Consider the following 24,554-nt stretch of genomic DNA (forward strand, 5'->3'; position numbering starts at 1 on the left):
ACGAGTTATAAAAAACTTAAGGATAAGCATTGTAAGAGTTATAAAAAGCCTATCCTTAAGTATTTACCATTCGTACTGGAGATTTTCTTCATTTTAAATCGTCTGTATACCCTCGATGCACACCACTGTCAGTCATCTTAGCACCCATAACACAAGCTAAGCTTACTTTGGGGCTAGGTGGCGATGTGTGTATTGTCGTAGTATATTTATTTATTTAAACCTTGGTTCCGGCGGGTTATATATAACTAGTGTGTGAATAAACTTACAGATTAGCAAATTAGAGCAATGGATGGCGGGTGGTGGTGGTGGAGGGGGAGCGGGGGGCGCGGGCGGAGACACGGGAGGGGCGGCGGCTCTCCCCCCACGGTTGTTACTGGTTAAACTCCTCAACGTGGCCATCACGTTACTGCAGTTAGCCTTGCTGCTCGTAGCCACGGTCGCTGGAGTCGCCATGCCTTTTCTACGCACTAGGTTAGTAATGTACCTTGTAGATCAGTGATGCGGTGATAGCCTAGTGGATACGGATACGGCTTTGCTTTCGTGGAGACAGAGTTCACGCACCACTGACTTTTCGGAGCTATCTGCGTTTTCATTTAAGCATTTAAATAAAAATAAAAAACTGAACTTTTTATCATATATAGTCCACCAATACGCACTGGGCCAGCGTGGTGAATTACGGCCTTAACGCCTTCCCATTATGGCAGGAGACCCGCTGGGTTGTTACGTATCTTTTGTTTATTTTATGTACGGAAAACTGACAGCAGTGATTGCAAGATTTACGACACCCTGCCATGCCCTGTAAATGGCCGGTAACGGTTGATACGATGATGTTGATGAATTTAAATATTCCGCCCTTTAAACCTTCATTCCTTCCTTTAAACGGTGAAAGGAAAACATCGTGAGGAAACCTGTATGCCTAAAAGCAATCTATTATATTCTCAACGGCGTGTGAAGTCTCCTACTACGCACTTGGCTACGCCCTGAGCCCTTCTCATTCTGAGACCCGTGTCCGTTACTGGGCCGGCAATGGGTTGATGTCTGTCCGTTGATATTCCTTGAAAAAAAAAACACTCGAATGGAAATAATTAAACCCTATAAGCTTTAAAAGCGGTGATAGCCCCAGTGAGTAGAACTTCATCTTCACTTTCGGGGGGCGAGGTCGAAGACCGTCACGCACGTTTTACGCAATTAAAATATAACTTGCTTCAACGGTAAAACATATCGTGAGGAAACGGGCGCGCCTGAGAGTTCTCCATAATGTTCTCAAAGGTGTGGGGAGTCCACCAATCCACAGTGAGCCAGCGTGGTGGGTTGTTTTATCGATTGATACATTTCATGTTTTGATTGTATATTTTGGCCATGGTGTGTGAATAAGAATCGGAATGGAATTACGTGGATGTAGATCCAGGGTGAAATACACTTTCCGAGTATACACCCTAGGATAAAAGTTATAGGGTGTATAAACGGTATAACGCCCGGGCACCTTTGTGCGGTCGCTCTTAAAGTCGCAGATTACACATGAATAAATAAATGATTCCTCATCCAGAGTCCGAGTACTGACAACGAGTTTAGCTCTTATGGTCGCCGTCATGGTCCTGAAGCAGTGGCCCGAAGTGACCCAATTGTCCGAACACCTGCTGCGACGCCTCAAAGAGTACCTCCTCGACAAACACCACGAGAGGTAATGCACAACGCCACCAATATATTATAATAATTAATAATTATATTCTATCCTGTGTTATTATAATGGGTGGATTGGATTATGGACTGATACAAAATCTTATAAGGGAGACATATTCGTTGTGAGACCCACACTGTTTACTAACACAGATTATTCTAGAAAATATTTTGTGACCAAACTTTTTGATCTAGCTAAGTTATAGTGTCCCCTAATATATTAGGTAATTCTATAATTTATATTTTCGAGACCGTGCTCAAGAATTATTTAACATAGTTTTGACGGAATCACGGTCAGACAGACGGACATTGAGGCTTAGTAATAACAAAACATTTTTAGGGGTGTACACCCAGGGTGGGTGTAAACCCCTAAAAATGTAAATGTCCTACTACTCGTGCTTATATCTGGAAGGCTATTAGCCTAGTTACCACCATACAGATTTAGCGTTCCGGCACGTTGTCGTGTCAAAACTGATTAGCTGCGATAAGCCTTATTATTGCAATACCCCTAAAATGATAGCACGATACTTGGACTGCTTCATCAGTTACCAAAAGGTGAGGTTGCAGATAATTTGTAGTTGAATAAAAAAAAAGAGGATCAGAAAACCGATTTCTAATCTAAACTAAAGTTTGGGACCATTGTATCACCTTAAACTTACAATATTAATAGTAATTCGTTGGAATAAAAAAACTAGATTATTTTGGTTAGGTATTGGTTGCACAAAATCAACAGAAACAAGACAAATTAATATCTAGGTGTTTCAGTAATTACTCAAAAATGTTAGTAACGCAGTATGGGACTACCAACGATGATGTTGGAATAAGGTAGACGTAGCATATTACTTCAAATAATTTTATACTCGTATTTTTTAACCCAAAACCCGACTCTATCATTAGCTTTGTCTTCATTAATTGACTATATTACGTCAATCTTGCTTCCTATATGGCGGATATTACAACTAAAGATAACGGAGACAGTCTCCTTTACCAAAACTAAAACTAGACTAGAATGATTGTCAGCCGCAACATCTGCAATCATATTAGACATAATAAAAAATAAAAACTTGTCTAATAATGTATAGAACCTCACGAAAATCCTCACTTGTCTACAGATTAATTTTCTAATTTTAGTGAACAAACTTCTAATTTTTTTTAATTAGAAATTATGTGATGAGAAGAGAATTTACGTTTTTTAAGGTTAAAATAAAATTTTAACCATTGGACATAAACGGAAGTTACTTTAAAAGCCGCCATGTTTCTTAACATAGGTTACACTAAAAAAATCATATTGCATATTTTTGTATTAAGATGTACTAAAACTATATGTAATATTAGAATTTTCAAAAGGTTTATCAATCTAAATTATCATCATGTACTCCGTCTACCTTTTTCCGTGCTCCTAGTTTAAAATTAAATTGCTTTTAATCTTGGATTAACAAACAAACAAATTGTTCAAAAAAAATATAACTAACATTAGTTTTTTATAAAGTAATACCACTTCTGCTCAATGTTCATTTTCACCCTAACTTACCACTACTAGGATAATCAATCAAATGTGTACCTTAATACTAACAATATATGGTGTCTTATTGCAATAATTGTCGGGTTGGTAGACAAAGAATTTATACAATTTTTGAGTGTGATATGAAAAATTTATGTTTTTGATAAAAATATGTCTTTAATTATAAATCTTTTGGTGTTGCAGCTGGTTTTTTATATGGTAAGCGCACATAACTTAAGTTGCTAGGTCAAAAAAAAATAACGGAGGATGGCTTCCCATTTTGTTAACTTTCATAGGTGAAAAACCAACCACGCCTCTCTACCACCTCGATAGGTAACAAAAACTACTGTGAAAAAGTTATTCCCACGCCCCCTACAAATCTTTAAATCTAGTAAATTTTATGCAAAGATACTTATCAAAATAGGCTCAGTAAATTTTTTCAAGGATTAGTTCTTATCAATTTATCAATTTAAGCATGTCAGATTCAAACTTGTCAATTCTTTGACTATCCAGCCTTCATATTAAAATAATAAAAAAAAAATAGCATAAGTAATTTTATTTATTATATATTAACAAAATCTATGTATTATTTATATTTGTAATAACACGCTTTGTTATGTACAGTAGTACAATGTATGTATTGTATTGTATAGCCAACATGAATCATATCAGTGGGATAGCTGGATCATATAACATGATATTATATGTATTAAAATAATTGTATTTATATAAGGGTACTGCAACTCATTTTGAACGATCAACTTATACATAAATAATGTCACGGCTAAAACCCTACTGATTTGTGAATTTGCTAAGTATTACAAAACTGGAGTAGCTCAAAAAGATTTTATTGGTTCTTCAAAATAACTGATATGTTTTTATGATTGATGAGTAATAGAATAAAAAAAAAAAATTTGCGTTTTTGAAATAATATTGTGGTACTGAAATTTTCGAATCATTACTATGCTACTAAGTTCTTAAAGACGAATTTTTATAAACAATAAAAAAAAAACAATCGTTGGATGAAATAAAAATAATAAAGCATTGTATAATACTAAATGGGCATTGAGAATTGCGGCAGTCGGGTAAATAAACAACAAAAAGACTAGTAGTGCTTGACTTATTGTGCGCACGAGTGGATCCTAAGCATAGTTCTGTACGTTACGTTCACGTATCTGCGGTTTACTATTAAAGTTCATGATTTAAAGTTTTATTCATTAACATAGTGATTGGATTTGGAAATAATAAAAAAAAACGACTTGAAATCAGACGTACACTAATTATATGTGGGTTTTTTTTAAATTATTTGTGTGTTATATTAAATAGCCTACAAATATCGCAAAGGAAAATCTTCAATTTTCAAGTTGCGTGATTTTAATAATAATTATATTCACAAAATCGTTTGTCACAAATGCCTTAAATAATATGAAGGTTGATTGGCAGAGATTGCTACTAAGCGATTGGATATTTATATCAAAAAACATTTTTTAGTTTCTTGTTTTCCTGTCAGTGTACTTAACTTTTTACGGTGTACAAGTAAAGTGAAAAAATAATTCAATATAACAAGTACCAAAGTTACCTCGCTGGATTTAATCTTGCTTCTTTGAGACGGTTGGATTCTAGCTGTGACATAATTTTTATTTGAATGAAAACATAGTATTATTTTATAATTTATGGACTGTTGTAATTTATTGTATTTCTCAGTATAATATATATTTATTTTTATAAAAGGTTCCTTCTTTTATTTCAATTTGATATTTTGTTTTAATTTTCATTTTTTTTTTTCCTTAATTCAGGTATGAATGCAAGTCATTGTGTGGTTGATTACTAATGGGCGTTTTGGTGGAAACAGTGATATTTCAATTTTGCCCTGACGTTTTTTCTTAATTTTATTCAGTCGAAGACTGAAACCGCCTCAGTTGTTAAGGTATTAATAAATATGTTTGGCGTCTTTGAGAAAGCAATAAATGTCATGACAAGATAAATAAGTGTAAAACCTAGACAAGTAGACAATATATAGCAATAATAATTTACGCCAGCAGTTAATAACGATAAAAATATCCAGAATCTATCTCAGATAGTTACAGAAAGCCGGTCACTTAAATATTTGTTTTCGTCACCTGTCTAAGATATTATTAAAAAAATATGTAAAAGTATTTTTAACATGTGGAATAATTTATCCAATTTCTGCATTATATTTGCTTCCTTGAATCCGGAATCTTGGATTACTTAGAAGATATTATTAATTTCAGGCATGAGATGGTATGTTTTTTTAGATAAATTTGGGACTATTTAATTTAAATTGTAGATCTCCTATTCTCAAAGTTGTATGTAAGAGGAATATTATGCTGTGATTATATGTAACTGTATGTTTATTAAGGGTAAAAGGAATTAAGAATATTATTTTAATTTTTTATGAGTTTAATTTTTAATTATACTTATTTATCTTGCTAAACAGTTAATATTCAATACGATGTAAAGGTTTGAGCAGTCCTGCATTGGTTTTCAATTTAAAAGTTTTTTTTTTTAATAATTTCACGACACACTTACCCCTAACATAACATCTCCGTTGAAGATGAAACCGATCCGAACCGAACCGATTTGTATTTCAAAAAAATTTATTTAAAGTGTAGGTTTTACCTGAAATTGTCATAAAATTATATAAACAAATATTGTGTAAATTACTTTAAAAAAATCTCCTTTTGTCTGGAAACATTTTTTAACCCCGCTTTTTTCTGTAATTCTAAATGCTGACACAATGTAAGCTGTATCCACTCAAGTATAATTTTTCGAAAATTGTTTTGTCACGACATATTATTTTGTTGAAACACGCTGGTGATTCAAATTGTTGCTTGCAAGGGATTGAGTCTATGGCAACTTTAAATGTCTACGTACCATTTTTTTATGTCCGGGTAAGACTGCTTAAAACCTCATTTGTACTAGAATCCAGATTCTATCATTCATTCTTACACTCTTAACTTGGAAATGCAAGAATTGGCACTCCATATATGAAGACGTGTCAAAATTTACGTCAAAATATATATATGGATCGCAGTTTGTTTATATGTGACATTTCAATTTATACTTCTATTTTGCGTTTAGATTTCAATAAATAATAAAATGGGAAATATTGCTTTCCAATTTGAATGTGCTTTTCAAAACCAACCTTAGCATGAGTTTTGCTCACTTGTAATCGTTATCGTTTTGGAATATCGAAACAATTAGCCTGTCAATGTCAGTGTCAACATTTCTAAAATGAAAATAATTTGCACAGAAATAAGAGAAACATTCGATCAATTTTACTTCATCGTTTCTGAGTTTCGGTAATCGCAAACGCGATTAAAAACCTGCTAAACTTTTGATAATGTTAATGAATTCATTAGATAGGGCTGGATCCCTTATGTAAATTTTTAATACTTTTTATAACGTCATATCTTAAATCCGTGGTTCGGTTAGCACATAGCGACTAACGCAATTGTTGTTATTGGCTTGCAATTGGTTATTGTAATTCAAATTACGTACTTTAGCCAATACTGGAACAGTGGCAGCATCTCAGAGTGGATTGCGAGCTACGAATTAATTGGTCATCTTCAAATGGTTTTAGTTATTTTAAATAATGGAACGTAGGCATATAATAGAACTCATTATTTTTGTTCCTATTTTATACTTTTTTTATTACAGTCGCAAACGTTTGTTACTTGTAGAGGATTTAATTCCATTTTACAGTGGCGTTATGGTATCGAAACTTACCAAACCGAAAACAGATTTCGTAACGTCCAAACTCTTTCTAGGGTAACATTACAGTAGTTCGGACTTTATTTTTTTATTAGGTGTCCATAGTGAAATTTATGTACGAATGCAATCTAGAATATTGTTAAAATATTTTATTTATTAAAATTCGATTGATATATTATTTTATAGGAAAAATGAGTGTTTTGATATTTTGGCTTCGGGAACAAAACAATATTAAAATACTCACCTCTGTTAATAAACGTAGAATAGAAGCGTCGCAAATCTTATTTTTTCATATATTTTTTTCATTTCATTGTTGGCTTAAAAACTTAAACTTAAGTTTAGTTTGATGAAGGGGTGTCAGAATAATAGTTTTTTTTTGTGTGTCACAATAAGAACTGCCAATTAACACGGCTACCTGAGCTCACCGTAAGTTGAGATCCGTGGCCACCATACGTTAACGTTCCCCTGATATCAAACTACAGCTCACCGGAAACAACCAAATAACTAATACAAATTGATTTGTGAGTAATCCTTTTTGGATGAGGCCATTATGTTTTTATATTCATTAAAACTTCTTTTTTATATTGATGTTATATAAATTAGTCAGGAAAAAATTCTAGTGACGTTAAAAGCTGTTTAAATATAACGGCGGTAACTGTTTTTCACTTAACTTTATTTATTGGTTCAAATATAAATTTATAAATAAGATTTAATTTAATTTTATATTGCTAATGTGCCCTTGCTTTTTTTGGTATGACGTTCTTTCACGCAGCGACGGATCAACGTGTTTTATGGATCAAGCGCGGAGAATGACGTACGCCCTTTTTATCCTAGAAAAAGTTTTTATTTAAATTTCACGCGACACAATAACGAGCACAAGATAGCTTCGAATAAAAACATGTCCTCTATAGAAGTTAATAGATAACTGCTTTTTTTAAACAAAGTCAAAATATAAAATTTTCTCCTGGAAACATATTTTTGTGTTAAAACAGTTACTTCCGCTACGAATTTTGAAACTACCAAGTTTATTTAGGTGAAATCATTTTCTAATAATATTGATGTAATGTAAACATTCCAAATTTCTCACTGGTCGAATAGTTATTCGGACGCATCTTAAATTATTCTAGACATTCTACCCTCCACGATGGTATGATGTACAAAATTATCTTTCTAAAATTGTGTTATGTGATCTGTATATTGTGTAAATATTTTTTTTTTTACTAAGTGCTGTAATTATTTCGTCATTGTATTTTTTTTTATATAAATGTGTATTCAAATTAGTTGCATTAGACTGAGCGGCAACATTGCGGCATTCCAAAAGCTTATAATGGTATGACCTTGAGTATTTCAGCCGCCGTGCCATCGCTCAGCTTAAATGCCTTAATAAATTAAACGCTAATCCTATGAGAATACACACAGAAGGCAATCGTCATGGGTATTTCAATACTAAAAGATTTTAACGCCTGAACTGGGTGTTCTGTGTAGGATGTAGACGAATCGGCGATTTCTATTTTATTTTGAGTAAGCATATCACAATATATTTTACTTTTAAAATGTTTTATCTATAGTACTGTTTAACGGATTTTTGCTATGTTGCGCGGAGTTTTCACATTACTCTCCTCCAATAAGAATCACCGCTTTGAAAATAATAATAATTCACCTAGATACAGTGCACAGTTGATGTGCAAACTTAGCTTAATAAGATAATAAAACTCGAGTTAAGTTAAAAACACGTGTGATTAATATCTTAAGAGAAGGTAAATCAAATGTTCATACTGTAATCGTTAAGATCTTGAAGAGCTTATGATTTAGTAAGTACGACATTTCTCATACTGATACCACAATTTTGAAATGAATTTTGAATTTTGAATTTTTTGAACTACTCAGCTTTAGCAATGGTTGGTTTTATTTGCCGATCATAACTAATTATTATAGAGATAATAATTTGTTTTCAATATACAATAGGAGTTCGGTTAGTAGGGCCTTTATTTAACGTTCGCAAACTTACGACTCACCCAACATAGCAAAAAGATCAAAAAAGTATTTTAAAGCTAACGAAATATTGATATTTCTTTGGAGCTCTACACTATAAGTGTATGTATGTACTGTGTAGTGTATGATGTGTACCTACTATATTACATTTTCTGTTGCCGGCTATGGATTGAATTAAATCATCACAATTTTATTCAAAACTGACTTTTATTTGCTATAAAAATCCTGTATTACATGGATGATAAAAGTGATTCATCATGAAAGGCATGGTTCGCCTCCCACTATGGGAAGGCGTTAAGGCCGTAGTTAACAACGCTGGCCCAGTGCGGGTTGATGGACTCTACACACCTTTGATAACATTGTGGACAGCTCTCAGGCAGGCCGGTTTCCTCACGATGTTTCCCTTCACCGTTGAACAAGTGATATTTGAATTGCTTAACACGCACACAACTTGGAAAAGTTAAAGGTGCTTGCTGGGATTAGAACTTGAATACCGATATAGCCGAAGGCCTAACCACTGGGCCCTCACCGCTTTGAAAAATAATTCACCTAGATAATGCACAGTTGATGTACAAACTTAACTTAATTGGGTAAAATATATAAAACGAGTTAAGTTAAAAACACGTGCATCTTGGATTATGATCCTTAACACGTTGGCTGCTGAAAACACAACGTTTGTGTTTGAAAACTACGTAACGCGTGTGCGTCTCGAACACGCTAGGCGTGTTAAAATAAATGTACCTACAAGGATGCGGCCGAACACGCTGGGCGTGTTTTTCCGGCGTTCTGTGAGTGCGGCAAACACAAACGCTGTGTTGTTTAAATATACTGTTAGAGCGGCCTTTACGCAACAAGTGTGTTATACGTTACCGCAAGTACGTTTTATTAAATATTAGTTAGACGTTAACGCAATTAAGTTTTATTATATATTAGACAGTATACCTACTTAAAATTCGTTGTTTTGTGAGTTATCTAATCATTATACATGAGTGTTTTTCTTAATAATTCCCATGCCATCGAGAGAATCGACCAACACACGTATAACTAACAAGTTCATATAAAAAACATGTTTTCGACCAAATATTTGCAACAATAGTATAATACCATCGATCACTAAATAATACCCACCTAGATAATTGCATTGTTTTAAAATATTTTATAGGGACGCGAAATAGATATTGATATCGATATAGGATCGTCGTCCTATATTTTAGCATACTCTACAATGTTTTTCTGCAATAAAGGAATCCGCAACATAAGTTTGACGTCTATTTGTATATTTTTTAATATTTGTACGCCTGAGTTCGCCTGCACTATTTTCATTGGTATCGGTATCGTCAATAATTTATTTTATAAATATCGGTTTGCATTCCATTATACCGACAGAATTACAAAACGATGCATCCGCATCCTTATTTTTTCTTATCGTCTTAAATAAACGTTATCGGTGCGGCCAGCGGTACCAATAAACTACTCAGGAATGAGTTACTATTGTTTCGAATTTAAAAGTAAATTTAACAATGGTTCTGTATATTTACTGGAAGGATTATTATATTTAAAATGCATATTATTTTATTTATAGCATTCGTATGTAAGTAGGTATTTAATACTGTTTTTTTACTTATTTATTTATCATGATTCGTAAATGACATTCACAAGTTACACACAGGTTGACGTTGCCGCGATTTTGAATATAGTAAAATAGTGTACCTACCAGATGTAAAGCCACTATATTTAAAGCTCTTTAGAAAATGATTATTTTAAAAAAAAAGGAAATCTGTGTTGACTACATTAAAGTTTTATTCTATTTTATCCAACAAAAAAATACAAATTGCTATTCAAATGCGACAAGTGTTGGGTTTTCATGTTGTTCAATAAATAAATGAGCAAATACGAGTGATGTAATAACACACCTGTTGCGTAAAGGCCGCATAGCTGTCGCGATAAGTTTAAACACGCCAGGCGTGGGGCCGCATGCTCGTAGCGCCTGTTTCGAATACGCTTCAACAGTGCTGAAAACACGCCTAGCGTGTAATCCTGCCGCACTCGTGTACCGTATTTGTTAATGTTAGGCAGCAGTCAACGTGTTGCGATGTAAAAAAGGACGTTACGAGCAAGTGTGATAGAAAAAATTATATAAATTAAAATACTGCTCACTGACCCTAAATATCTCAAACGGGGGTAAATTTTCCTTGTTGCCGTGTTTCTGGAGGTGGATTAGTAAATTTTATGCCTTGTCCGAGGAAATAATCACGGGATAAAATGGCCTGCAGGGTTAATATGATAGAAGGTAGAGCCCGCGGCGAATTGAGCTTTGGATGCGGCCATGGATTACTTTCAGATGTATCCGCACCGACTACAACTCTATTCAAACGTGGATTGGCAGGTAAACGTACCGATCTTTAGACATAGTTTTGGTTTATCAGGTGTTGGTGATAACGACTAGTCTCATCTCTATTTAATCTTGAGTTACATTACCTACGCGTGACCTATTTTGGCCGGACATAATATTTATACAACGTGCAAATGAAAACCGAAATAATACTTCCCAGGCTTCAGAGGTACATTATGTCCTGTCTCTGAGACTTATGTGTGAAACCGAAAACCTTATAGTTTTTGAGTAAACCACTGCTATAGTTTTTACTGAAAGAAATTAGGTGCAGCCCTAACATCACATGCTACGAGTAAATTAAAATAATGTGATTCCCGTCACTTTATTCGGTACGTGACGCGTAGCGAAGGTACAATACGCGTGTCGGTCTTTTATCTTCAATATGGTTGTTATAAGTAAACACTTAGGATGTTTTGAATTCGCTTGTATGGAAGAATAAATATGTTTCTTTTGATTTAATATTATACAGGTTGATTCCTTATGAAATATACTTATGTATCCGTTTATATTATTTCGTAATTCTGTTATGCGTTGTATACTTTTAAAGAATCCAATGGGTGAGATACCGCAATGTCTCTTATAGTAACTAAAGGCCCCCGATCCTTAGATACTTACAATCTGTAACAGATAAAGAAAACTAAGAGTTGTTTGGTAAACACGTTTAATGTGAACACAATATACAAAAAAATAAATTCATACAAAAATAAAATCCCATAGGTTAATAATGACTAATGGTCGAATACTGAAATAAATAGTCGAAATTATAATCATGGTATCTTGAAGTGGTAAACTCTCGCGGGCATCTGACGGCGGGTAGAAGACGCTACATTATTGTCATTGTAGTACTTTATTAATTAAACCCATAATAATTTTATATTAAATAAATAAATAAATAAATATTCACTTTAGTGTTAAGTTCACATCACAAGTTCTACGTCCAAGCAGGTTACATGTACTCTCTTCCACAGACTCCTTACATGTCTTAATCACAATGAGTATACTAGGAGTATACAAACGTAAATGTTGCCACTGACAACTGTTTTATCATAGCTTATGCTATAACATACCTTCAAGTATCTTCCAATTTGCGAGTTATTCCCAGTTGTAACCTTGGGCATTCTAGTACCTATTCAAATATTCTTTCTGCTGCAGTTAACGGCAGCAATTGATTGAATTGATACTGCTGTTGCACCGTGCCGCTGACACTCGATATTGGATATATCTTATACACCAAACTATTAATTTAATTTTGTTACTTTTTTACCAATGAAAAGTAGACATAATACAGATTAACTAGGTCATTGTTGTACGACTAAAAAAGTAACTATTTATAAATTATATAAAAAGAGATTAAGTATATTCTTTAGTCACGATGAGCCATTTTTATTGAGAAAAACTTAAAAAATTCGCATAACCAACCATTTATTTATTTATACTCTTTATTTTCATACTAAAAGTTATTTAAAAAAGACATAGAAGCAGCATACAAAAGGCGGCCTTATCGCTTAGTAGCAATCTCTGCCAGGCAACCAATAACCTCTTGGCCGTAATGTGACGCAAGACTAACGAAGCGTAGCATAGCAGCTTGTGTACATGTATACACAATTTCCAAATTTATATTGAATTATGTCACTTAGCTACCATGGTTTTCTCATCGGTGCTACCATGATTTTCAAATCGGTTGGAGGACGTAAAAAAATAAAAAATTAATAACTTTGTAATAAAAATACCAATGCTTTTCAGTATTCGCCTGCTTAATCCCCTTCAAATTACATATAATTATTGTATTATACCTATTTACAATAAAATAAATATTTATCTGATAAATTCATAAAAATTACTGATTGTCATTGAAATTTAAAAAAAAAAACTCTATTTTTCCGTAGCAGTTATGGAGTTAGAACGCACGGGCGTCAAATTTTCGGGTTTCGGAGGCAACGCAGGTTTTTCTAAAATAATGGGTTCCGATACCATATTAGGATCAGTATTCTCGTCAGTGGGCTCGTTCACTCCGAATACGTAATTGTCGTTTACGAATACGGGCGAGTGCAATTCACTTTGAACGTATACCGAATCTAGTTCACCCTGTGCTAAATTATCTTGCTCGAATACAGGGGATTCGAATTCGTGCTGTTGCATAATACCATCCACAGTGATAGGTGCGTCGTAATCGCTGTTCTCTACCACTTGAACTGCTGTGCTGTCCAACCTGGTAAGTAAGGTATATGTAAACATCACAAAAACTATGGTAATCATTACTTTTATAAGATAATGTCTCACTGGTGAGCAAAGGCCTCCTATATCATTTTATTATTATTTACTAAGGATTTTGATTTTATAGTACATTATGAAACAAGTGTGGTAAATTGAAAATAAACCTTATGAAAAACAAAGCATTCAAGTTTCATAAGACGCTTTTCATTACACTTCGAGGAATGAAACACGCTAAACTTTCAGATACGTTCTCAGAAAATTATTGACCATTTTTACTATGTTTTCATTGTATGAAAGTTTCTTAGCTCTATTATTTTTGATACCGGTATCTTTATATATACTCATAAAGATACCGGTATCAAAAATATAATCCCAGTTAAATTAAAATGGTCCTTCTTCATACATAATGTAACTTGCAGTGAGTACAAATACAAGTACAAATGGTAATAGGTAATTAAATAAAACACGCGTGTATAATATCTTGGATTAGGAGGTCCACGTTACGAGCACGTGTGATGTAAAATATAATACCATATTTTACATCTCATAAATGGGTGTTACCTAAACACTTATTCACAATAATATGATATGTACTTAATAAATTCAAAGTAATTGATGTATATAAACATACCTTAACTGTTTTTCCTTCAACCAATAAAAAGCATTCTGACACCAGACACAAGAAACACTTTGGAACACGTATGAAAAAAGCATCGAAGTATTTAAGCTACATATTTTTCTAACCTGTCTTAATTGGCGTCAATTCTGTTACACACAAATTAACACTAAACTAAGTTGACTAGTTTAAAAATACTGCTATCCTTTTTTCACGGGATACAATGTGAAACGGACAGCAATACCTACTTTATGACCTGTTTTAGTTTTAGAGATTTGTGTAGAGCAGAATGGTTTTACTTTATAGCGTGACTTTTTAAAAGTAGAAAAAACTAGTTATTAACCAAAAAAAAATTTTTTTTTGGTATTTGTGTATGTTTTATTATAATAAAAATATCTTTTCCACTAAAAATTTATAAAACCATTGCTTCACAAGACAAGTAAGAAAAACATGGACTATACATAGGCATTCGTAGAATAAAACACGTAGTATAGAATCGATGAAAAAAGCACCCAAATGCCACATAAAACATACAGTGTGCAATAACTCAGCTGAAAAGAAAATGTGTTTTGAGAAGGATGCGTTACGTAAATTTTGTCAATTTTATCGTCAAAAATTGTGGTTTGATTGTTATTTTCACTATATTAACTCACTCTGAACCACAATTTGAGACTGGACTGGACTTTTTTTTGTCTCACTGTACAAGGTACTAAAATTCGAATAAATCAGAACCCTATTAGTTTCAGTGACACTCGCATTTCACATTTGGCACTTCATATTTTTATAAATTAAGCTTAATTTGCTATAGTCCCGGAGCATCATCAGATGTTTACTTTACATGAATTATAGACAAGTAAGGTTATATGAGTTGTCTAGTAGAATATACTACGACAATACACACATCGCCATCTAGCCCAAAAGTAAGCGTAGCTTGTGTTATGGGTACTAAGATGACTGATGAATATTTTTATGAATAGGTAATATACATAAAATAATTATAATATACATATATACACCCAGACACTGAAAAACATTCATGTTCATCACACAAACATTTTCCAGTTGTGGGAATCGAACCCACGGCCTTGGATTCAGAAAGCAGGGTCGCTGCCCACTGCGCCAATCGGCCGGCATGAATAATTGTTAAGAATATCGCGCGTAGAGGGTACATTGCCAATGATCTGTTTGGTGTGGAGTATAAGGATTGAAGAAATCATAAATTACACCATACAGATTCTCGTGCTTCTCGCGGACTATAGCAAATTAAGCTTTATTTTCATAATATATCATGGATTTCCGCAAAGTAACGCCTGTTTCTATCCAATAATTGACACTTCAAATGGGTACATTTCAGCTGTCATACATGGACAGCCAGTCCAATGTTATAAATAGAGGTCAGTAGCCAGGCGTGCATAGAGGGTATGCACAGTGTATGCAGATGATATAAAATGAAGTAAATCTCCAGTACGAGCTATAAATACTTAGGGGTAGGCTTTTTATTACTCTTACAACGCCTATCCTTAAGATTTGTATAACTCTCACTGGAGACTTTCTTCATTTTATATCATTTGCATACCCTGTGCATACCCTCTATGCACGTCACTGTCAGTAGCTTCTATAACGTTAGTTAGTTTATCTGTTCTTGCCAGTGTACGCTTTAGTTCATTGCTTCAAAAACAAAAAAAAACAGTCCACTCGCGTTAAGAAAATAAAAAGACATTAATACAACTACAGGTTAAAGATATATTAACAGAATTTTCCCAGAATAGCAATGCAAGTGTTGTGCTGTCTCAATTTTTTTTTTATTAAAGACCGCGAAAAACAGCTGAAATAAATCGCGCGACGACAGCATTTTCGTTTGACGCGCTTTCAAACTCACTGGTTACTGTAAACTTGTAAACGTAACTTTAAACGTTATTTAAATATTTCTGGCTTCCTGATTGGTCGGGCGTGTTTAGGCCATCAGCAACAGTTATTTTATAAGAACAGTTATTTTTTAACGTGAATGAACTATAAATTTACGTACAGGTTTAAATATAAAATGAAAAATAAGTTTCAATTCCGATTTATTTATTTATATGCTTACATAATTATTATAAACATAAATGACGGCTAGCATATCGCTATATAGTGTATGTATAGTATAGGGATAATATAAATCATACTATTACTTTGATTCGTATATCTTACGCTATGTTATGAAGGTTAGGACTGTATTAGCGTTCATTAATTTATTTATATGTTAAAAAATAAATCTAAAATCGATAAAAAAATATAGACGTACTAAACAACATAAAATGTTTTAACAAAATAAAAATTTACATTTAAAATTAAAATATTACTTTAAGTATATTTAGAAAAAAATCGTTGTATCCCACGGGAATGTCACATAATATCAATAACGATAAAAGACCAAAGAATATTAACTTATCATAAGAAATATACAATTCGTAACTTTTCTACGGAAATTTCTTTCACCATAATCGGGGTTCTTTTTGCTATGCTATATAAATTTGAATGCACACTTAGCCGCATTTTATGACGTCAATGCCATAAATTACGTCAAAAAATTAATTTCACGCATCACTATATAAATGGCATAGACAACCCCAAGTTCATAAATGCTGATTTGGAATGAAATATTCGAGGAATGTGGGATATATTAAATATATTTTAATGAGACGATTTCACTATTTTAAATGACACGCGCGTGATTTATATAGATGCTCCGTTGTAAACAAATCTCTTAACTCAATTGAGAGATTGCATGTATGTAATTCAAAACACAACTTCATATAGGAAAAACTTTGTTTCATTTGTAGTGTGTTTTAATTTGAATTTTTAGTGAAACTGAAAATCTTGCAGTTGTATTGTCTATAATACGCTTAACTCAAAGACTAAATAAGGCTTTACGTCTATGAAAATTATTCTATTGCTCTTATACGCCCTGAACAACCTCAATTGACCATAGGCATCCGCTCTCATAGGAGAGAAGGACGAAAAGCTTAGACCCACCACGCTGCTTCAATGAGACTTCGCGGGCTGAGCTCAGCTTAACGTACATAAACTTTTAGTTAACTAAATAATAATTCATGAAAATACCGGGACTAACTGTTCAACGCCAATTTCTAGTTTTGTCATTTTTAATATTCAAAAATATTAGGTCAAATTTAGTCAGAAATATACATACTATATGGAGGAAATTGACATCAATTTTAAAAGTCAATTATGTTGAGATTTGAATACAACTGAAATAAGCACCAATAAATGGAACTATTCCTTCTATATAAAAGTATGAAACGCTGCATTTTTTTAATCATAGCTTGTTCAGCGATAGAATACTATCGAAGGCAATAATAAAGTTCATGAGATTTTGTATAGCTGTGTTTAAAATCATTTCTCATGATTTAATATTCGCAATCATTTTTATTTAAGTACCAAATCTTACCTAACGCACTATAACAATAGAAGACTATCCATTATGTCACAGGTTAAGAAAAAGGGAGTTAAAACTATATTTTTATATACTTTTTGAAAAGAACGTTTATCAACAAAGACAAGTTATTGCTTGCGTCTACTTCGGGGTTTGGCAGAAATACCTAGCTTTCCCGGATTGAAAAAATATCTCCAGGATGCAAGATTACTTTATGCAAAATTTCATCAAGGCCATGAGATCAAATGAAAACCCTGCTGAGTTTTCTTTGGGTTTCTTCTCAAAACAGGGCCTGTTTGAAAGGTTAGTGTTATTATACAAATAAGCATGAATTTAATAAAAAAAATCTTGTTTCAGATAACATAGAATCAGTAGTTTGTTAGGAAATATTTTTCTTTTTTTTCAGTTTCAAGGTAATGTTATTTTACTTGGAGAGAGTTAAACTTCCTAAACACTGTGACACGTGTAACGTAATTAAATGGATAGCCTCATAAAAGCTATTCAGAACAACATCCACAAACATTCCAATTGGCTTACCGAGCGATTATTTATTTGATTCGTTGTAAAAATTTATAAAAAACATTGACACTTTTTTAATACTATCTCGATAAGTACTAAATAAGCCTGGATTAATTTATTATTACGTTACCAATATTCAGGCTTGTTAGTAGGGATGAGACGTTTGGTTACCTGTAACAGGTATGTAAGACCTGGTATCGTAAATACCTTCGGTACCTACGATCCAGTACCTTGGTGGGGGGAGGGGGTACTAATTTGGATAAAGTACCTAATAACTACAATTTTGACACAACCTCTCCTTTTCTCTCGGGTGTCGTACGATGCGACAAAGGGAATATGACGGAGTACGGGTAGCAGAGTCCTCTCTGCTACTACTACCTTGCCCAAATTGATTATGGGCAAATGGCCTTTAGTCCAGCAGTGGAGTTTTGACGGCTATTGAAATACTCAATAATCCACAATATTACGGCACTGTACGCCCTAGACCGAATTCTGAGAGCTACCAAGTTTTTTAAAACCTAGTTTTCGAATCTGGTATTTTGCCATGTTCAGATATGCAGTAGCATACAATTATGCATGCAGGTCTCATCCTCACTTGAAAGGGCTAAAATACAAACGCGACTGTCGCGACGTATTCATATTGTCGCGTGTGTTTTTCAGCACTTAAATAAGTTATCCTTAAAACTAACGTGTTACGTACACAATTATTTATTACAATCTTAACTAGTATTCCCACCCGGCTAGCGACATATATTTTATGTTCACATCGGGACATCACAATACAAGAACAATTCCATCACCGGACCACAGTATAAGAGAAGCCAGTATATCAGCCGAAAGGATAATATGATTAATTATTTACACAGTATAAAAAATGCAGTAAGATTATTTTGGTGTGCAAAATGGTAAGATATGCACACATATATTTTTTGTACGATACTGGGGATCTTCTTCGCTAAGAAATCGTAACGAACGAAAATTTATCTCGTTTTGTGTCGTCTAACTTTAGTTCTTGAACAAAAATGGATTCACGTCACAAAAATTCGTCATTGTTACCATTTCAAAAATTGCAAGCAACACTGGCCACATTGAAAAATATGGTCAATGTGAAATGCAAATCAAGGTCAAACCCCAGTATTATAGCGGTATAAGCGTGCAAATATATCTTAGTCTAAATATCCGTGTGTATAAGCTTAATTTAGCATTGTATGCCTAATGACGCAAGTGAGTTAAAAGCCTTTCGGGTGACACGCTAGTTTGTCATACTGTGACCAACACCCGTTCACATAGTAATATATTTTATATGTATAAAAAGGTACTCGATTTTACGGAATGTACGGACAGTCTGTAATTTAAAAAAAAAAGTAAAACTTTAGGCCATTTAATTTAAAACCTTTTTATAAGTATTAATTAAAAAAAATGTTAGGTGGGTTTAAAATCTGTCTGTCTTTTTTTATTGGCCTCTCAAAAGTAGCTTTTTAATTATACATAAAATTAGGAGTGTGTTTGATCTCGGAAACTAGGAACACTTTAGAAACACAATTTGTTTCTAAAGTGTTAACTTAATTAACTAAAAGCAAGCCGCTCTATGTTTTTGGGAAGCTTACTTGCTTAATTTCAATTATAAAAAAAATATATTTCAAAACAATACTTAAGTTGTAGATTTTAATTCCAAGGTAAATACGTCTCCCGTAGAGATAATTTACGAGAGCAAACACAAATTTCTACAAAATAACAATTAATATAAATATTTTGTACAATAATATAAAGTACAAAATATAATAATTAAGATTTTAGGCAATGTGTTCTGTTATCTATTATTCTTATAAATAATTATGTATATAGTAGGTATATAATAATATATAAATCATAGTTATATAATCATTATGGCTTCCACAATCACAAAATAAGCTCAAATCAATATATTGATACTGATACCGCCGCGCTTTTATTGTTTTTTTTTTAAATATCAAAGGATACATTTAAAATATGCATGTTTGGTATGAGTAAATAAACATAATTTCCTTATAAATGATGTTTAAAATCGATTTTCTCCAAACTAAAATCGATTTTTCTAAATTTTATTAGATATTGTTTCTTTTTTAGAGATGGTTATAGATAAAAGAGATTTTTTAAGCGCAGCGATATTTTTAATGCCGATCGCTCTCAAAGCGAGTCACAGCGAATTCGAAATTCAATTTCGGCTTTTAAATGAAGTTGGCGTCATCAGCACGCATTTCCATTACCATAAAGCCTCGGCCACACGAAGCGAATAAACGCTGCTTATTTCCGCCGGCAGAAATTAGCTTAGAGAAACAGTGCACTTGCTTAGCCTCTCTATGAGTAGCAATGGCAAGGGCGTGTCCGCCTTACATCGACTGGTGATGTCGTCAAAGTTACGAGGGTATTATTTAATTATTACAGCTGTTTGCCATATGTTTTGTTAATAATAATTCTTTGTTTTTACAATAAAATGAATACGAAGTAGAAAATGGTGTAATATGAAGAATTAGATAACCGAATCAAGTGATTTTCTATCACGTTATAACACGTTATTATCCACTCTCCAACCAAAATTTGTGTCCAAAGAATGTTCAGCTCTTTTATGAAGAAGTGTTAAAATTTACGTGACAAAATGTTAATATTTTAATTCTATAGATAGAAACAGGGCTAAGTTGTCTTAGAACTTCGCGTGGTGATTTGTCTAAGTTAGCCTTCATTTGGCGTCTTATAACTGCTAATATTCGCAGCTTTAATTAGCTCCGTATGACCAAGGCTTAAATAGAGAGAGCTAGTAATGTGCGATTAGCTTACGGGATAAGAAAGTAGGGGTGTGTTATATATCGAGGTTAGTTTTGTCTTACGGGTGTGTGGGTGCGTCCATAGTAGGGATGTAGTCGAGGGCCATGAGGCACGCGAACACGGTCATGATCATCTTTGGCTTCCTCTCAGTGATGTCTTCGGGAAGGGCATAAACCCTCGCGCCGCAACGTCGGGCCATTGATACCGCGTATTTCGCGTTTGCTAGGTTCTCCTGTGGAATCAATATATTATTAAGTACTTCTAATAGTTAATTTTTCTAACTTGTCTTATTATGTAAACAATCTTAAAGTAATTAATATTATAAAAAATAATAAGTGCACTAAAAAAACATGTATCATTCAAAATTGTTTTTTACCTCTTCTTTTTTACTCACTTGAGAAATTTTTGAAAATTATCATACATGTTAGAATTACTGAAATATTATTTATAATATTTACACTATAAATATTATTTCAGTACATTTTTTCTTACGAAAGAACATTTTTTCTTTCTGAGAAAAAATGTACTAAAAGAATAGTGGTCTTTTTCTATTACATTATATTTTACAATGTAATTATAATATGTCTTACGAGCTCAATTATTATTTATTTATTTTATTTATTTTTATTAGGACTACCAACAAAATTACATGTATTATTATGTTATGAATAAAGCTAGCCTTAGGTTACAAATGACACATAATTTCACTTATAGGTAGTCACAGCATGCACTGGTTAGTATGTACGATAACACAATTTTATACAAGCATTATTAAAAGATATGTAAATTTATAATAATAAAATTTAAACAGAAAGCTTCATAAGTGCCTACATGAATAAAGAAATTTTGAATTTGAATTTGAAATAGAAACTTACATTACCAATGTTAATATTTTAGGAACTTAGAAAACAAAGTTGAGGTACCTATTTATCAGATTACGAGTCACCCTCTAGCGAAGTGCCAAACGTTTTAATAATTTTGGTTAAAATTATTATTTTGGTTAAATTGAAATTATCAAAACCAAGCTGATTTGTAAAGCAGCAAGAAGGTATATATAGCTACATAACTGACCTCTTGGTTGCCACCAGGCAAAACGAGATCGTAGTTGATGGCGCCGGGCTTGATGGAGTCGATCAGATCAAGTACTACTTTGCCGTCTGCCAAAACTTCATCCTGAAATTATTTTCAAAACATCGAATTATAGAATATGTAAAAAAAAACAACTTAAAACAAATTTTATGTATTGACTAAAGTGCATAAAACAAGCAAAAAACAGTGCATATAATTTACGGAAGAAATGCATATGACGTCAATTTTGCGTATTTTCATTACTGTAAAGCCGGCCACATGGAGCGATTAAACGCTGCTAATTTTCGCCGGCAGGAATTAGTTTGATACATTTGCTAAACTTAAAAGCCTCATAACAAATGGTTAAATGGACGTCTACTGCTGGTTTTTAGTAGGAGTTTCAATATCTCATTTTCCATGGAGAGTTTATAGCCTTGTGGTTAGAGCCTCGGCTCCCTTTCTGAGGAACCGAGTTCGAACCCCGGCACGCTCCTCTAACTTTTCGGAGTTATGCGCGTTCTTAATTTTAGCAATTAAAATATCACATGCGTTAACGGTGAAGGAAAAAATCGCAAACGTATCAGCATGCCATAGAGTTCTCTAAGACGTTCTCAAAAGGTGTGAGAAGTCTACCAATACGCACTTGGCCAGCGTCGTGGACTACGGCCTAAGTCGTTCTCAGAGACACGAGCCCTGTATTGGGCCGGTAATGGGATGTCGATGATGAGTGTCGGATAGTCACAGGATAAACCTACACGAACACCTTGGTTCCCAGATCTGTTTGTAGAGACTCTACCACCGGTTCGGAAGGCAGATTCCACTGAGAAGAGCCGGCAAGAAACTCAGCAGATTGCTCTTTTCCAACATCATTTTAAAGTTTAACAATCTTTAGAATTTTTCTGTTTTGTGAGAGATGAGAGCGAAGTGGCCTGCTTCCAAGCAGCCTTGTCGTTAAGGAATTCATCAATCGTGTAGTACCCACGATTTCTTAAATGTGTTTTAATATATTGTTTCGTTGGTTAGGATTTTTCCATAGCCCTAGAGGTTTCCAGCAGCTAAATGGCACAAGAGTGATAGGTACCTGGAAGCTCTTGATAGAGGATGTCTTGCCGGCTGACTGGAGTTTGTTGTTGACCCATTGCACGATCTCTTTCTCGATTATCGGATTGCCGGTGTTGGCTAGGCGCGTCAGCACTGACAACGTGTATGCGCGCATCAACTGCCATATTAGAGCTGGAATACAACAAATTTAATGAAACATCTGCATTGATCGGCAGGAGACAATTATATCCCCGGGGAAAGGATAAAAATTTATCATCTCCCACAGCTTTATCCACAGAGCATTGACACACAAGTGGAAATAATATCCAAATAATATATGTGTTATAATAAAAGGGAGTTGACTACGAGTCTACTATTCTATGCTCCGATGCTTTAGCACGACGGCACATTAATTATATACCTTGTCAGGGGATAAAATCGGGGGATATAATTTTTGTCTCCTGTCTGTTTAAAATGATTTAAATTAACCTTTTTGTGTGTTGCCGGTCACACTAAGGCGGTACAGGCTCGACATGTATGATATTAGCTCTCCAAGACACCGCCGACTTCGCGGGCCTGGTACTGTTGTTTTTTTTTTACCGACCAGGTTAAAGAAGGAAGGACATCTATTAACATTACTGGAAAACCTTACAGTGTAAAGAAGGAGCGACATCAGTGGCGCGCACTTCATACATGCACAAAAGCACTGCCTACCCTAAAATTGCTATAAAACTCGTGTAGAAGGAAGGAAAACAAAAGGATAACAGACTGCAGATTGTGCATAATTAAATAAAAAATACATACTTATAACTCAATACTAATACATGAACTAGATTACACCAATAAAATAATATATAATATAATAAATATAAAAAAAATAATAAACTAATACGTATATACTAAACCATATCATAAATACATTGATTGACGGCCGTTTGGCGCAGTGGGCAGCGACCCTGCTTTCTGAGTCCAAGGCCGTGGGTTCGATTCCCACAACTGGACAATATTTGTGTGCTGAACATTAATGTTTTTCAGTGTCTGGGTGTTTATCTATATATTATAAGTATTTATGTATATTATTCATAAAAATTATTCATCAGTTATCTTAGTACCCATAACCCAAGCTACGCTTACTTTGGGACTAGATGGCGATGTGTCTATTGTCGTAGTATAATATATTATTAGTATATTAATAACAGTAAACATCGTTCCTATCGTTACGGTCAAGCCAGTCAGCGTTTGCATTTTTATTCGCAACGCCGCTTACCTAATGTCAGCGTGGCGTTTCCTTCATTGATATCCGCCCCAGCGATGCCCACAAGTGAGAAGCCAAGTTGTCTGCCAAGTTCCACAGCGTAGTTGCAGTTCTCGAGGCGTTCCATGAATTTGCGCAGCTTTGAGAATTGACGGTGTACCTGACACAAAAATTATATTACTAGCCGAAAATGGGGGCTACCACATTCAAGGTCACGATCAGTACTACTGCGTAGTGACTAAAAATGGTGCAAACATTCCTTATCTCAGTCTTTTGATTTTGATCATAGTGTTCACAGCATTCACTTGG

General features: G+C 33.7%; 2 protein-coding genes across 11 annotated transcripts in view; one reads left to right on the forward strand and one right to left on the reverse strand.

The window, feature by feature from the left end:
• Positions 1-9,011, forward strand: part of LOC120634667 (transmembrane and coiled-coil domains protein 2) — a 66,481-nt gene extending 57,470 nt beyond the window's left edge. For all 10 annotated transcript variants that reach the window (XM_039905405.1, XM_039905408.1, XM_039905407.1 and 7 more), the window contains 3 exons: positions 269-471; positions 1,547-1,681; positions 4,975-9,011. In XM_039905405.1, the coding sequence (XP_039761339.1) occupies positions 269-471; positions 1,547-1,681; positions 4,975-5,002 (366 nt within the window). In that variant the 3' untranslated portion in view covers positions 5,003-9,011. The remainder of the gene's footprint in view (positions 1-268; positions 472-1,546; positions 1,682-4,974) is intronic.
• A 3,778-nt stretch (positions 9,012-12,789) lies between these two features.
• The window catches only part of LOC120634665 (plastin-2), a 74,969-nt gene continuing 63,204 nt past the window's right edge, over positions 12,790-24,554 (reverse strand). The window contains exons 11-15 of the mRNA XM_039905404.1: positions 24,258-24,405; positions 23,031-23,182; positions 21,953-22,054; positions 20,944-21,113; positions 12,790-13,506 (exon numbers count right to left, since the gene is read on the reverse strand). Of these exons, the coding sequence (XP_039761338.1) occupies positions 13,170-13,506; positions 20,944-21,113; positions 21,953-22,054; positions 23,031-23,182; positions 24,258-24,405 (909 nt within the window). The 3' untranslated portion in view covers positions 12,790-13,169. The remainder of the gene's footprint in view (positions 13,507-20,943; positions 21,114-21,952; positions 22,055-23,030; positions 23,183-24,257; positions 24,406-24,554) is intronic.

This window comes from Pararge aegeria, chromosome 24 (genome assembly GCF_905163445.1).
Source record: "Pararge aegeria chromosome 24, ilParAegt1.1, whole genome shotgun sequence".
NCBI lineage: Eukaryota > Metazoa > Arthropoda > Insecta > Lepidoptera > Nymphalidae > Pararge > Pararge aegeria.